At 35.4% G+C, this 16,768-nt stretch overlaps 1 protein-coding gene across 4 annotated transcripts in view; it reads right to left on the bottom strand.

Moving 5' to 3' along the window:
- The window catches only part of LOC129767838 (uncharacterized), a 154,313-nt gene that overhangs the window by 69,648 nt on the left and 67,897 nt on the right, over nucleotides 1-16,768 (bottom strand). For 3 of the 4 annotated variants that reach the window (XM_055769094.1, XM_055769086.1, XM_055769079.1), the window contains one exon: nucleotides 6,385-6,630. The exons of the other annotated variant lie outside the window; for it this stretch is intronic. In XM_055769094.1, coding sequence (XP_055625069.1) covers nucleotides 6,385-6,630 — 246 coding nt within the window. The remainder of the gene's footprint in view (nucleotides 1-6,384; nucleotides 6,631-16,768) is intronic. 4 annotated transcript variants of the gene reach the window in all.

The raw sequence follows: 16,768 nt of genomic DNA, 5'->3' as shown, positions 1-16,768 counted from the left end.
CGTATCCATTGATTCAATATATCGGGATTTGGGGTCATTATGAAGACGCATAGGTTTTTTAAAATGAAAATTAACATTGAAAAAAACTTTAAAATGAAACAATTAATGTTACTGGAGTTCTGATATTTTATGTAAAAAAATTATCTTTCCGAAAAAATTAAGAGTTGGGATATCTCTGAATTGGATACTTTAAAAACCACGAAATATCTTTTATTTGCACTCATTTTATCGTAAATCGGTCAAACGGTTCAAAATTTACAAATTGAAAAAAAAACGATATAGTGGTTCTCAGATTTTCGTCAAAAGTGGTAATTTTGTTCTTTATCGCAAAATGTTAGACCCGTATTTTTTTTTTATTTTCCTAAAAATGACTTTCATAACTTTTGAACAACTGAACCGATGTAGAAGATCGTTAGATATTTTCTTATATTTTTTCTTGAAAACTTTTGCATAACATATCCCAATATCAGAGATGCTTTTTTTCGTTTTTGAGATATTATTTTTCAAAGTTAACCGGTGGTCCGAAAAATCATTTTTTCCCCTTCCCTTATAGCGCCCTCTAGTCCAAAGTCATCAAAACAATTAAAAACGACTACAATCAATCATTACGATATAAAATCCATTTTTTTGCGGGTTCAATATTTTTCATTAAAACTAGCTCATTGGCTTCAATTTGATATGTCGATTATCTAAATCGGTTCAGTGGTCCAAAGGTTATGGATTTTCGACAAAAGTCATTTTTGGAAAAAAAAGTGAGAAAAATTGATTTTTCGGACCACCCTAAAACGGACGGGTCTAAAATTTTTCGATTAGAACAGAGGCGACACGTGACCAAGTGAGCTACCTGTTCAATCAACAATGGTGTGTTTGTGTGTTTTCTATCGTTTCCATGGGCTACGTTCAGCAGGAAACTTTGTATCTCAAATGTCAGTTTTACGCAAGGTGGCGCATTAGTAGTAGTGATCGCTTCATACATAGCAGACTGCGTTTACCCTGTCGCACTTGAATATGCAGAAAAGTGTTATCAGATAACATTCTTCACGGTGGAGAAATTCTACTAAAACAGAAAAGCAAATAAGGATATTCAGGATAATATGGAAATTACTCATCCATGCTACAAATGTGAAATTAAAAATAAATCTCTGAGATTGTCTACTTATTCTAGGAACAGTTTGAACAGGCGGACGAGACGCCACTGGATAAGAAATAGGTATAGAAGGTCAAGGCCAAAGCCAAGCATTTTTTCTCCAGTAGATCCCTTTTACATGTAATTGCAGTATTCAGAAATATAGCCTGAAGACTTTTCTATTGTTCTTCAAATATTTGTTGGTAAATGTTAAATTGGGATGAACCGTTTTCGGGAATTTGCTACAGGCCAGAAAAATGTGTTTCAGGTGCATGGAAATTGGTTAAATCTTGTAGAACGAAAGGCTTCATCCAATAATTTCTTCAATATTTCAAAGTCATATCTCATTTTGTTTGTCAAAAAAATCGTTTTTCAAATGTTGCAATTTTTTTGCAAATTGTATTCAATGCCCCTGTCACGGTAATATTCAATGAGATAAAATACTGCCAAAAATGACGAATGCAAATAGATCGAAGTCGTCGAAGGACACATTCTTTAAAATACTTTACACAAAATAGTTTGTTGAAAAACGCGCTTTTCACTCTATCTGCGGTATTCTCAGGTGTTTTTTGTTTTTTTTTTTATCTGTATTATAGTGATTTTCAACTCATTTGGCTGGTTCGTCACTTTTTACTTCCATTTTTGGAAGAATGTCGGGAGTGAGAATTGAACACGTGACCTTCAGCGTGAGAGGCATGTATGTTACCACTACGCCAGATCGCCTCCACTCCCTTTTTTGTTGCTGCTTCATCTCCTTTAATTAGATTCTATGGAAATCGACATTTTTGTTTAAAACTTTTGACTAAATACTTGAATACTTGAAAAATTGTGATTTTCCTTATAAATTGCTAGAAAATAGAGATTCTATACACAAATTTGCGTAGGAAAGTTATCAGTCGTTCTCATTTATGAATAATTTTTTTTTATTTTCAGTAGAAACAATCATATAAAAACAAATATCGAAACCGATTTGGTTTATAAGAGTTAGATATTTGGAAAATTTATGTGCAATTTTGTGTGTCATTTTTATACTGCTTTTGTTTAACAAAAAACATTGACTTTCGATCACAAGTTAAATAATAAAATACTCTAAACTCAAAACTCAGATTTATATAAATTCGACATGGGCGACATATTCACCTTAGTTTGGAAATTAAAGAATCCCGATGGCACTGTCGAATAGGCGAAAAGCTTCTATGTTACTTGTTGAATGTTTATTCAATTGTATGTTTTTAGAAGGTTATTGATGTGGCGGAATATGAGGATTACTATTTATATTCGTCATAGCATAAATACTTGAATGGCATTTACAGGGGAAGTTCAATATGACGTACCCACGTTATAACGTACACATTTTCAATTGACGTATTTCATGCTAACTCGTCTTAGAAGTTGACAGTAGCATTTAAAATTGCAGTGAAACGTTGTGGGTGTTATAATATTGGTCATTTGAAAAACTATGCATACTTGAAATCTCAAAAAAAAAAAAGAATTATATTGCTTTTTTTAAAGGGCCATTTTTTTCATAATTTTTTAGAAAAAATTTTAACTCAAAGACTATAATACCTACAAAATTTTGGTCGAAGAATAAAATGTAGGAAGTTGTTAGAATAAAAAAAATAAATAAAAAAATAAAAAATATGAAAAATACTATTTTCTGAACATATACTGAAAAAATATATTTTTTTAAATTCTTCATTTTTCTCAAAAACGTTTTTTTAACCTTTCCACGGGAAATATTTTTCCCTTCTACAAAAATCGTTATCGATTGTTCAATTATTATTGAATCGACATTTTTTTACTGAATGTCAAAATAAAACATACGCCCAAAGCAGCAAATGTGTTTCTGAACGAATAAAAAAAGAACTGTCAAACATGGTCTGGTCTGACTTAACATAATAAATGTGTTATGTGCAATGTCCACTTGTGCTTCAGAAGTGAACGAAATTGTTTCGTAGAATACCATAGCTAATGGTTTATTTTACTCGATAATTTTTAATTTTTTTTTGTACTACAAAGCAATAAATAAAATACCGATATAATAAATCTAACTCTTCGTTCATTTACTTTTATGGTCCATATGAAAAATATTTCCCATAAAATTATAGGAAACCTATACACCCTGCTATGTTTTTCTGGTGATATTCTCTTACTTTACACCCACAAGAGCTGAAATATTGTGTTGTATTGGCATATTCAGTCTTGGACATCTTATGGTCCTGAAAGAGTTGACTCTCAAAAAAATTACCAAAGGTAACAGTACATAGGAGACTTGTTGGTAGTTGTATGGACTATTCATATTATTTTCCTTCACAACTTAAAAAACATGAATTTTAATTTTCAATTTTTTTTTTTTTTTTTTTGAGAACTTGTTTGCCATTTTTCAATAAAACATTGAACCTTTTTCTTATATTTCATTGTCTGACCAAAATTCTGTAGTTCTTATAGTTTTTGAGTTGGAATTTTTTTGTAATTTAAAGTTTTTGAGCTTTTTTAACATGAAAACTTTAAGACCTACAAAATTTTAGTGAGAGAATGAAATATAGGAAATAATAATCTTTCATGAGAATTTCAAAAAAATATATGAAAAATTACACTGAAAAATAAAATTATTAAAAAAATTGAAATTCAAAGTTTTTCTCAAAAATATTTTTTTTAATTCAGAACGAAAATTATATGAATAGTTCTCAACCTTCTAGTTGGATTTTTCATCATTATTTACTAACTCCACTAAAAATGCATCATAGCAAAGTGAATTGAGCTATGTTTCTGAGTTCTTGAACAATTTTGAAAGCGAAATGTACGTTATATCGAAGTTTCCCTGTAATAGTATTGAGTTAGATAGTACATAATAGTAATTAATGCGCAACATAATTAAATTTTGGAAGCTTTATTTTGGTTTCGAAATTTTTGAAAGGGATTAGATAACAATGAAAACTGAGTTGACGTCAATGGATGTGAATATTTTCAAATGCATGAAAAAGTGCATGTTTCCGTGCTCTAACGCGCACCAGGAACCTGTGAAGTTTTCGCCACCTCAATGATACGTGATAATGAGGAGGGTTTTTTCAACTGGAGTTTCAGTACTGAGCATTCCAATTCTGTTTCTTGTAATAATAAATAATTGTCACTGTTTGTGATCATTATGAACACATTCATATCTCTCTCATGTGAGATTCAACAATACTATAAGCCTTCCTCACACCTTATGACACATATGTCGAGGTGATTATTGCCTTGCAAAGGCAATTAAAATACTCATGTAAATTTCATTCTCCCATTACAATCATCACCAACGGCACACAACAGCTGGCAACAAACTCATGACACATTTCATCCGATCTCACTTGGCTTTAATTGGCCTAGAATTTTCTTACAGCATCATCACAACTGGAACTGGGGCAATGCAATATATTTTCTTATTGGCAAACAAACAGCTCTATTTCAATGCAACCGTGTTCAGAGATAACTCGTATGCATGGCATCTTCACAGAATAAAGTTAATTAGCTCGTTCTGCGAAATTCCACTCATCCTGTTGGACGAGGGTGGCATATTGTGCGAAGAGAGAGAGAGAGAGTGAGTCTGTGACCAACACACGCGACAGCGGGAGGATACGTCGGGAAATAACTCGAATATCTTTTATGCCCGATTTCATCTCATTATGCTTCCATCCGCATTAACTATGTCCGGAATTCATTGCTGACATTGCTTGGCTCATCATAACGATCATCGCAGCAGCATCGCGTAATCAACGTTTCCGCGGAATGAGCCTCTCTCATAAAGTTATGGAATTCGTTTCCTGTGTTCGACACGCGCTCACTCTCGGAAGACTTCTTGTCCGACTTGCGGCGGCCGGAGTGTTAATAAAGTTTAAACATTTCATACACACACACACACGCACGGGATGCTGAGATGCTTCATATGCCAAGCACAATTTAATGTTTGTAGAACTTCAAAGGATCGTAAAAAAATCAATTTCGAATCCTTCTCCTCCCCGGTATAAGCATCTGCATCCTTCCTTAGTGCCAGAGCTTAGCTGGATCCGTAGTTCTGAGCTAGTGTTGCGGAAGATATTTTACGCAAATCGGTTCGATGCTCCGAGGGTGGGGGTGAGAGGTTTTTTCATGAACAGTCATGCGAAACTTATGAGCATAGACGGGGTGAAACTATTGGTTCGATTCCGATACAATTGCAAACTTTTATGTGGGAGTGGGAAGAAATCATGGGTTTGACATGAAATGCCGGAGCCAGTAATGGAACGACTCTTATCAAGCATTCTATTTCCAAGCAGAATGCTAAAATATGCAAAATACAAGAAGTTATTCTATCAACCAGCTCGGAATGATTTTGCTATCATCAGCCATCACGGTATGAATTTTAATGTGTCATCTGTGACGCTCCGGATAGCATGTCCACCCATAAACTCTTCTCATTGTCCTAGTTGCTATAAATTGCCGTCATGCAAAGCACTGGGAAACCGTATTTGAACAGTTCTACCACCTGTATTCTGTAGCGATGGGGGTGGTGAACACACTCTTGGTGTTCAGGGATGATAACCACGACATGTCCTACTCGATCGCTAGAAACATTGTTGCTGAAAGCAAACACCGGAACGCGACACACAACTCGCATTGCAACTTTCTAACGAAAAATACACGTAAATTGATGGTACACGCAGAGAAAGAGAGAATTACACAAAAAACCAACGCTACAAAAAACAAAAAGTTCTACACACAAGCACTGCTCACACGATGCATGATGATGATTGGGTTAATTGTAGGGGGTGGTGAAGGAAAAAATGCGACGCTAACTATCGGTTATGTTGCTTTTTTTTTTGCTGAACAACAGGAAAGGATTGAAGAGGGGGAAATAACCGAGAATCGGGGTCCGATATGTGTCACATAAAGCGAACGGGTTGTGAATGCGGTTGGATTCTTTGGCTGAATGAGAGATGGGGCACTGTAAGAAGGCAACATTGAACAAGCAACATAAAACATAGAACACAGTTTTTCTTGTACGTGTACGTGGACGAAAAAAACAAACATATATGCAATTGCAACAAAATATGTTGCACACGAACAACAGCAAGATTAGCTGGGAAAAGTATACGCTGTTGTTGATTAAATATTATGGTTTGCTTTAGAGGGTGGGTGGGGGTGTTTAAGGAAGCGTATATGTAAATGGGGTAGTTTTAAAAGGTTCTTATACTTTATTACGCTGGCATTTCGGAGCGTTTATATCTTTTTGGTGCACTCACATTTGCTTGTGGCACACCACGCATACCCAGTCGGTGGTGCGAGTTGAGAATTCCCGACACCCCTTACACACCCGCAGCCGACAGGACCGGCACGGTGCTCCCCGGTTGATGATCCTGCCCAGTTCGATGCCACAACGCGAGCAGCAGCGGGTCGACTCGATATACGTTGGCCGATCGAGGGAGCCACCGACCAGAGCTTTCACGTTGCCCTTCTTCCGCAAATTGAACAACTCAGCCCGGAGGAGCCTTTTTTGTTTCATTGTTTGGTTGGTCGATTTGGTTCATTGGGCGATTGGTTGGTTGGTTGGTTGGTTGGTGAGTGGGTGGTCGATGCAAGGGGTGTTGATAGGTTTTTATTTTCATACGGTGCAATGGTGCGTGTTTTATTCATTTGTTTCATGTGTGATTGGTTCGACAGATTGAGCAGAGAGCAGGAAAAGAGAGAGAGAAAGAAAGAAAAAGGTAATTTTGTTTAGAATACTGATTAACGGAAAGTATGTCTTAATTTCACTAGATAGAGGTGAGAAAACCACTTCGAGGTGTATTGCAAAGTATGTACAGGGTGAACGTATCTGCCAAGATATATCATACACACAGAGGTGAGGTGAGGAGCAAGAATGATGTGTAGGAAAGAGCTGCGAAAGATAGGTGTGTGACCTACTGCCATTCACTTCTACGGGAATAGCTTACACACCGTTACGTGTCAATCAAACTAGCTCCAGGTGCTCGGAGGTGTTCACGCAAATGTATGTAACATGACAAACAAACTCGCTATCGGTCGGAAAAACTAACCACCGCCTCTAGTTATAGTAAGGTGCGCTCGAGTGCTGGGCTCCAGTGGGATATGGAAACTAATTTTTCTTCGACCCATTCATTATTAGTCACATTCCAAAGTGCTGCTCTAACTGCCTTCAACAAGTTTGCTCCCTCCCTCAGCGGTTACTATCGCTTACTACAGTAGCAAATAAAAGTGCTCGGACGGTTCGGCTTCTATTATAATATTCCACGCTTTTTCGATAAATATATGGCAGTGACCCGGATTTTATCTCGTGATCCCACATGAATAGGTTGAAGTTGATCACTTTATTCGTTGTAATTAGTAGTTATACTTCGAACTCACATCTGTTAGTGTATAATTTGTATCAACACAAAACAGAAACGAATCTCCAAGTAAAATATTTCTACTAGAATAAAAACAATTATGTTTCTTTGTGGGGACATTCCTCCTAATACAAAATCGTTCGAAATTCCTCTTTCATTTTGCGCACTCACAAAGCATGAGTCACTGAAACACTGGCACCGTAAAGAAGGGATTTCCAATTCAATACAATGCTTCCCTTTGTGGAAGCGAGTATTAAACGTGTGAAACATTTCATCTGACACTCAGGGTCTGGTGACTAGGTGATAAATGCCTCAAACAAGCTATGGATATAAATATATATAACCTTTGTAAAATTAAATTTTGAATCCTGAGTATGGAATCCGCAACTGGAATCTGACATTTGGCGAACAGGAACAGGATATGTTCCTTGTGTCTGAGTATGTTGCATTTTTTTCTGCCAGGCTAATTGACTCTCAAAAACTTAAAGTGGGTATCCAAATTATAATACAAAAAGCTTCCATATTTCTATGCTTTTGTAACGCTGTAACTTCGTGGAAAATTGACGTATGAAGACGAGATACAGTAAAACCTGTTTTTGTGCGGTTTTTATGCGATTTTTTTGTGCCATTGCGCAAAGTAAAAACCATCAAAAATCTCACGCGATTTTTTTTGTGCAGTATTTGAAACAAAAAAAAAGGAAGTCATCGGTTATTTATTTTTCTCTATCTTCGATATGTATTTCAACGATATACGTAGGGACTGTGGCAGCTAATTCCCATTCTCATGTTTTGTTTCGTTTGTTCTAAGGTGTCAGTAGGACCTTATTGAAACGAGCAAAGAGTTTATTTTATGATCTGCGCAAATGAGGAAATAGAATGCTGTTCACGAATGGAATCATTAGGATTTGGATTATTTTTTTAAGGGGGTATTCTAGTGTAGAGACAGAAATTTTGGACGGTTTCTTCGAGCTCCGTAAAAATAAAACAAAGAATATTTTCACTATCCATTATATCATTATTTGTTCATCTATCTTTTAACAATAAAACAAAAATTGAAAGGAGAAAAAATATTCATAACTAGAATAGTTTAGAGCTGATGAATTGAGAGGGTTAAAAAAAAGTTGTGCCATGACGTACACGATTCCAGGCCTTCTGGTTATCTGAAACATAAAAATCGAACAGATTCTGAATCAGTAAAGATGTCGCTATCGCATGAACCTCGGACAAGTCAAAAACATGTTTTTTTTTTGGCAAAATGGGGGCCATTTGAAAAACAAAATGCGATTTGAAACGTTTTTTATTACGTTTCCCGATTTTTTTAAAATAGTGAAATTTAAAAAATATTATTATCGTACCCATATAACTTCGACATTAATCGGTTCAGTAGAACTTGAGATATCGTGTACGCCAGTTTGAAAAAACTAGTTTCGAGAAAAACGCGATTGAAGTTCCTTGTTATGGCCGTAACAGGTTAGATACCGCATCACTAAAATGGCTCTAACTCGGTAATTAATAGGATTTTCGATAAGTCCTTTCAAGGGTATATTCTTGAATGCCTAAACTACAGAAATATGAAGGATTTAATTTTTTATTTTTTTTCGAATTTATAGAAAAAGGAGTATTCTACTCCTTTGAGGGAACTTTTTTTTGATGCGCATAAAAATTTGTTTTTCAGATTGTGTAGCGAACACTGTTTTTTAAAGCTACTGGTGAAGTTTGATACGATTTTTTTATGTGATTTCTTTTGTGCAGGCCCTATTCCCCGCACAAAAACAGGTTTGTCTATACATTATTTTAAAGCTCCAAGTTTATAATTTTGGAATATCGAAGGAACATATTTTTATCCGATGTGTATGTGTGTAGTAGCTTCCGTGACGTAGTTGTTACAGTTACATATCGTGCCGGGAGTTTGAGAATATATTGGATACGATATAATTAGATGAAATCCAGTTAATATTCTGTGAAATTCAGTTCATTTTAGTATTTTAGAATAACTAACTGAAACAAGAATCGCCGCTAAGAAAGCCGAAATTTTGTATCGTTAAGAAAAAATGCGGTTTTTCTATTCTTATTATGTAGCGTTATGATTGATAACTATTCACCACAAGGTAGCTCGCGATTCTTGTTTCAGCTGTTAATAAAAAAAAGTTACATTGCGCTAAAATTCCACTCTGCGAACTTTCGTGTTTTAGACTAAAAAAAAAATTGACTGTTGGTTGTGCGTATTTATACTGTTGAATAGTTAGATTGTTCTTTTGTCTGTTGTAATTTACCGAAAAAATTGAGTTGTACAGAAAAATATATAAATAAAATATAACCCACTAAGGGTGGGTTATGCCTAAGATATGGCCGCGAGGTTGACGTAGGACTTGTAATCATTTGAGTGTATTGAGTAAACCAGTGATCCGTTTCCAAATTAAATTGCGAACAAATCCCAATTAAGATCAATTCGTGTAAACGGAAGAATGTCTAAACGATCAATGTATTTTACATTTCCCTCTGAAGTTATTGTATCTCGTACGTACGTACTTCTCGAATCGCAAATTTGCTTGATTTGATGAACTCCAGACAGTCAGTATTGATTTTGACATGTACAGTGAGGGGCAAAATAAAGTGTCCAAATAGTTTTTTTTTTCCATTTTCTGGTTAAAATTCAACGAAAACACATCGTAATCATTTTTAAAATATTATTTATTATGTTCTTTTCAAGTTTTGTTAATGTTACGCTGGTAAAAAAGAAAGTTTTTCTGATAGATAAAAAAACAGTTAATATCCAAAAAAAAAGAGGGGCAAAATAAAGCGTCCAACTCGAAAATCGATATAATTTCGATAAGTTTCCATCGTGAGACCCCTCGAATTTGTTTGTGTCTACATTCGAATAAGTTGTAAAATATGGAGAACGCAAAAATTTTCCGGTTCCATTCCGTTGTCCATCCGGAAACTGGTTGTTCGTGATGTCAATAACGGCCAAACGCACCGGGAAGTTGCCAAGCACTACGAAATCAGCAAGACAGCGTTATCAAAAATCAACAAGAAGATGAAAACGTTCGGATCGGTGGTGGATCGCCCGGGAAGAGGACGGAAGCCCAAGACAGATGCCGTCTTGATGCCATCAAGACGGGTCTCGAAGAGCGCTTTGTTTTCCAGCAGGATAACGATCCGAAGCATAAGGCCAAGCTGACGAAGTCATTTTTCCGTTCCTGCCACATCAAACCCCTTGAATGGCCCCCACAAAGTCCTGATCTGAACCCCATCGAAAATCTGTGGGCCATCCTCGATGCTCGAATTTATAAGACTGGTGTGACAAATAAAAATACTTATTTTGATGCCCTGGAGCGCGCGTGGGAAGAACTCGATCCACAACACTTGCACAACCTTGTTGAAAGTATGCCGAAGCGCTTGCAGGAGGTGTTGAAGGCTAAAGGAGGCCATACCCATTATTAAATCGTTCTTGTTCGCCTTCAGTTTGATTTATTTGAAGCTGTATTGATCTGGACACTTTATTTTGTCCCTGTTTTTTTGGAATATTAACTGTTTTTTTTCTATCGGAAAAACTTTTTTTTTACCAGCGCAACATTAACAAAACTTGAAAAGAACATAATAAATAATATTTTAAAAATGATTACGATGTGTTTTCGTTGAATTTTAACCAGAAAAATGAAAGAAATGGAAAAAAAATATCACTGTAAATTGAACGCATGTTGTTCAATCGACGTTATCGACGTTATCGCAGCAAATGATTATCTACATTTTGCTAAACGGTCTACGTAGAAGTTCTCAAGACATGAAGGGATATCTTCCAAGCAGTCTCGAATAACCGAGCCAAAGCGTTGTGTTAATACCGTTTTTGCAGTCCGCGCACATTCCGGAGTGCAAAAATGCGTGCGGGTACAAAAGTACCCGCCCCTTGCTTATATTTGCAATGCCGATTTCCCCAAACTCCATGGTTTTGAAATCTGTGTTGGGGAAACTCATTCCGGTCGGCAGAAATGCATGCGAATACAGAAATACCCGCACCTTGCACCTTGTTTTACAATACCGATTTCCCCAGGCTCATTAGTTTCGAAATCTGTGTTAGGGAAACACACATATTCCAGCGATCGTACATCAACCGCAGCGCAATCATAACTGAGTGGATTACCTAGCGGGCGTTCGTTTATATACAGATTTGAGTGATTTCAAGAACCTGTTTTCAATGCAATTTTTAAGCTATTGAAACAAGTTTTTGGGTCAATAATAAACAATCATATAACTTTGGGCCTTTTTGTCTTTCGAATCAATGATTATCATACCACTCCAAGAGATATTAACGTTCAAAATCTTGCACTTCGAAACTTTGAACTTACACCCCGGTACAGTAATGAAAGTCCTACCTCAAAACAAATCTGACATCACTGAAAGTGTCATATCAGTAAGTTTTAAGTGTTTTCTATCTGAATGTGATTTATTTGAAGTGTTTAAACTGAATACGCTTTCATGAAAAGAGAATTTAGATCGCGCAGAAATAAGCATGTTATGTTTTGTTTATGTTCCTAACTCTGCGCAGGATGAAAGAGGCCTTGGTCCGGTCCTTTAAGCGATACAAAACTGTTTTATGAACGGTTACAGATAAAACGTGAAATAACATAAAAGTATGGAAGCAGCATTTATAATCATTTTACTAACTTTTCAGATCAACGTAATCGTATTGACTCGGCATTTAGTGGTGTTAGATAAATCAACCCCACACGATACACATTCGACACTGGAAAAGACCGCATCTCTGGGCAATTTTTAATCTGCAGATGGTCTGTGAATTGATGCTTACGACGAAGCATTCCAAATGGGTTTTCCGAAGCACTCCTTGTCAGCTTAAAAACCAAGCAGAGTGGAAACTCGTCCACCGACACTCTTCCAAAGTATTTGAACTCCAAAAAGTATTTGGACTCCAAAAAGTATTTGAATGATATAGAAGCTTAAAAACAGAATCAACAACAACAACGATCGCAGAAGAAGATTGACCGCAAGACAATACCACTACCGATAATTTGTGGTAATTACGAATTTTCTGTAGTGATTTTGTTGACAATAATTTAATTATTTCAATAAATAACGTTTGTCTTCTCCATTTTTCTATCAAATATCACCCTCCAAATAGAAATTTCTCAAGACGACTATCTTCTTGCGGGTCATAAATCAAACAGATAACGCAAATATTGGTTATGTTATTTAACAATGTTTGTCAATAAATAATATTTATTTTATGAATGCGCAGAATTAGGAACACACCTGCGCAGAGTTAGGAATAATACGATTTAAGTGCGCTAAAATAGGCACTTATCAAAATTTTTCCAAAAATTGTTTTTTAAATAGTTTTCATTTTCAATGTTACTACTGATAATGTCTAAAAATTGAATACTCTTAACTGCGCAGAATATGGTGAAGTTATGGCATATTTTCGGAATCCGAAACATATGTTATAAGTAAGTATAAATAATCCTATACATAGATTTACTAGATTTAAAAATAAGATTAAAATAGATTCAACAATTTTTATTGCAAATAATATACAGATTTCCGTCTATTACGCGTAGCGAGTGAAACATTCGCTCACGTCCACAGCTCGAGGGAAAACGCAGAAGACACAAGATGATTAGAATGACAACTTTCATTCTCGCTCGACGCTCGCCGGCAACGAAGTTGCTTCGATGACCACCAAACGGGAAGTGTTTTTTTTTCTCAGAGGAGATGCAACAGCGTATTTACTGTACAAGGGTGGACTTTACGTCGCAAATATTCTATTTTCTTTATCCCTTTCGTTGTTTCTATTCTCGCGGCTGTATAAGTTGCCCGTTATTGACAGCTCGGTAAGGTAAGCATACACATGGACAGAACAAATCTATGGGAAGATGAGAATGCTTCTAGTTTTCATCAATTTAAACACTTTACACTACAAGGAATTGTCATGTTGTATCAAACAAGTCCTAGAGAATTTCCTATTCGATTGGTATGCAAATCTTCAAAATCCGTTCGTAATAAAAATAGTTATTACCGTGAACTTTGTTGAATAAAAACGTAACCAGTTTACTGATTTGGCACCCTTAATAAAAGACGTAGTCCTACGTCAAAAAGCTTCAGTTATTATTTTAGTGATCCAGTGATTATTCCTTACTCCACAATTCTTTCACTATCGCGTCAGACCAAAATCAAAACTGAAATAAAGGTTTCCAGATTTTCGTGAAAAGTGGTAAATTTGTTCTTTATCGCGAAATATTATACCCGTATTTTTTTATTTTATCATTGGGGTGCCCATTTCCATTTTAGGGTGGTCCAAAAAATCATTTTTTTTGCCATTTTCGCAAACATTATTTTTTACGAAAATTCATAACATTTGAAGTACTGAACCGACTCAAATGATCGATATAGCAAATTAAAGCCAATTACTTAGACTTTTTTGGAAAAACATTACGCTTGTCAAAGCATTGGATTTTGTTGCCAATTATTGATTGTATTTGTTTTTTTGTTGTTTACATTCTTTTGGAGCACTCATATTTTTTCTTGAGAGCTGAGAATTTTAACATGTCCAAAAACCAGAGATGTGTTTTTTTTCGTTTTTAGGTTATGAATTTTCAAAATTATCCGATGGTTAAGAAATCAATTTATTCCCCCTTTTTAAAAAAAAAACTGTCTGAACTGGAACGATTCAGAATATGGACATATCAAATATGAGCCGATGATCTTGTCTTCTTTGAAAAATATTACATTTGCGAAAAACCTGGATTTTCGTCCTCGTAATTATTGATTGGACGGACGCTATATTTTTAAATATTTTTTCTCGAAAACTTTTTATATAACATGTCCAAAAATCAAAGATACTTTTTTTTCCTTTTTGAGTTATAATTTTTCAATTTTAACTTGTTTTCAGTCTTCGTTCAATATTCTTTTGCAAATAGACTAGATCTATGCGACTAGAATCGATTTTTTTTCGCTAGTGTAATATTTTTTCAAGAATGACTAGCTCATTGTGTTCAATTTTATATGTTGATTATCCGAAGTTGAATCCGAAGAAAAATTTTTGAAAAAGTCATTTTTGGAAGAAATGGCAAAAAATGATTTTTTGAACCAAAAACCAAAAAGTAATAACTTAAAAAAAAAATCACATCACTGATTGTTGCATATGTTATGTAAAAAATTCACAGCTTTCAAGAAAAAAAAAATATTAAAAAATATTGCGCCCTCTAGTCCAAAGCCATAAAAACAACAAAAAACAAATACAACCAATAGAGGAACTACTACAAATTCGGTACCTCATTTTGTTTTTTTGGACTTAGCTCTTGGCCAATGCTCGGAATTTCTTCATATTACGTCAGCTTATGAAGGTATCTATTGCGGACATTTCCCCGCAAACCGATTTCAAAAATCTTGATTTGGCTCAGAGCTTTGAGCATGGAAGTGAAACAACTCAAATTCGAGTACCCGAGATGCCTAGGTATAAATTTGGCACCCCATTTTTTTATTTTTTCAAATTAAAAGAATCGTCCTGAAATTACTGAAAAATGTATTTTTTAACGTAAATTAACTCAACTTTGACGAAAAATCATGCAATTTTACAAAACAAAGGGGAACAAAAATCGATTTTTTCAAGAATAAGTGAACAAATTTCAAAAAAGTAAAACGAATCAAAAGCCTTTACAAAAGTCGCAGATGTTTTGGGTTTTTGTGGCATCTGACGTTTGTTACTACATTACTAGGACACTTTTTTTTATTCACCACCTGAGTGCGCTCATTACCGCCGGAGATCCGGGTGGGTACCAAATTACCCACGGGGTACCCATTTTGTACCAGTTCCTTTAATTAAGAAAAAAAGATCCGAAATTTTTGCAAGTGTAGTATTTTTCTATGGAATACCAACTAATTGTCTTCAATTTGATATGTCGATCAGTGGTATATTTGCTCTTTATCGCAAAATATTAGACCCGTTGTTTTTTTTTAAATCTGAGAACCATTATATCGGTTTAGTATGGAATGGCTGTATACGGAACCGGCAGCGAAAGAGTGCATTCCAGAGAATAATTACACCTCTCCAGCGTTAAATGTCTTGCGTCATTTTTGATTAGCATTTAGAGAGATGAGTTGCTGTTGTTGATATGTTGAGTTCAAAGGCTCAGAGGCTGAAACATTTGACCGGGAACAGAGCCTGAAGCTTCAATGAGTTATTGTTAGAATATACATCGGTAATCTTGTAACCCACGGGAGCATTTACAGATTCAGTAAAGGAATGGAAGAATAAGAGAAAATAAGCCTCTAGAAATTCGAATAAGGACGGGTTTCAGTATCTTTTGTTTAGTTTACTTTTTAATTACTCCACTTTATTCAGTGTGCGGTGTTCAACGTTTGGATTTCACGACAAGAGCGGCAGAGATATTTTCGGCCATGATTTACATGCTTACGCACACTGAATGGCATTAAAATTCATCTGTATTGCAATTTAATATTGTTAAACCTCATGCTAACGGCGGGTATCTGATCTGCGCAAAGGAGCGGAATCCCATGTAGGTAGCTACGATAAGTGAGATCTAAATACACGATAAGATAAGGTTCTTGTTTTGGTTCATAGCAAAACAGAAATATTGTTTGGACAAACATAGTTCACGATACTAAGTTTATCTGGACATTAAGATTGCATTTACGGCTGCTCTGACTAGTGGAAGAAAAAACATGTTGACTAGATAAAATTAAAATTACACCCAGTTTTTTTACGCGTGAGATATGTACCGCATTCATTTGAAAATCCGCGTTTGAAAACCGATGTTATTCAAAAATCCGCGTAAAAAACCCAGGTCACCTAAAATCCACGTAAGAATCGCGTAAGAATCGTCATAAACACTAAGTTCCGTCACAAGTACTAATTATTGTCATATGCTCTGAGGGAGCATGAGGGAAAAATGTGAGTTGAGGGAGAGATGTGTTCAGGTTTTTTTATGCTGGTAAAAAAAACGCGTTAACAAGAAAATAAGCGTAAAAATTCGCGTTAATTGGAAACCCCGCGTAAAAGTGGAACCGTAGTGGAAAAAACACGTAAAAATCTGGGTGTATCAGTGACTGAAATGTCAAAATTCGATTCAAACATTTCGTATTGATTCAACATGAACACTGAATGAATATTAAATCATGCACATTTAGAGGTTCCCAAGTATGCAAGAAATCAGCGTCAAACCGAAATCCGTACGCGGGCGTCAATTCAGAATCCAATCTAAATGAAACGCTGATTGCATATTAAATCGTAAACTCTTTCCCTAAATCT

Source organism: Toxorhynchites rutilus, chromosome 1, assembly GCF_029784135.1.
Source record: "Toxorhynchites rutilus septentrionalis strain SRP chromosome 1, ASM2978413v1, whole genome shotgun sequence".
NCBI classification, from domain to species: domain Eukaryota; kingdom Metazoa; phylum Arthropoda; class Insecta; order Diptera; family Culicidae; genus Toxorhynchites; species Toxorhynchites rutilus.
Note: the sequence above shows the minus strand (reverse complement) of the source record. Positions and strands in the feature narration are given on the sequence as shown.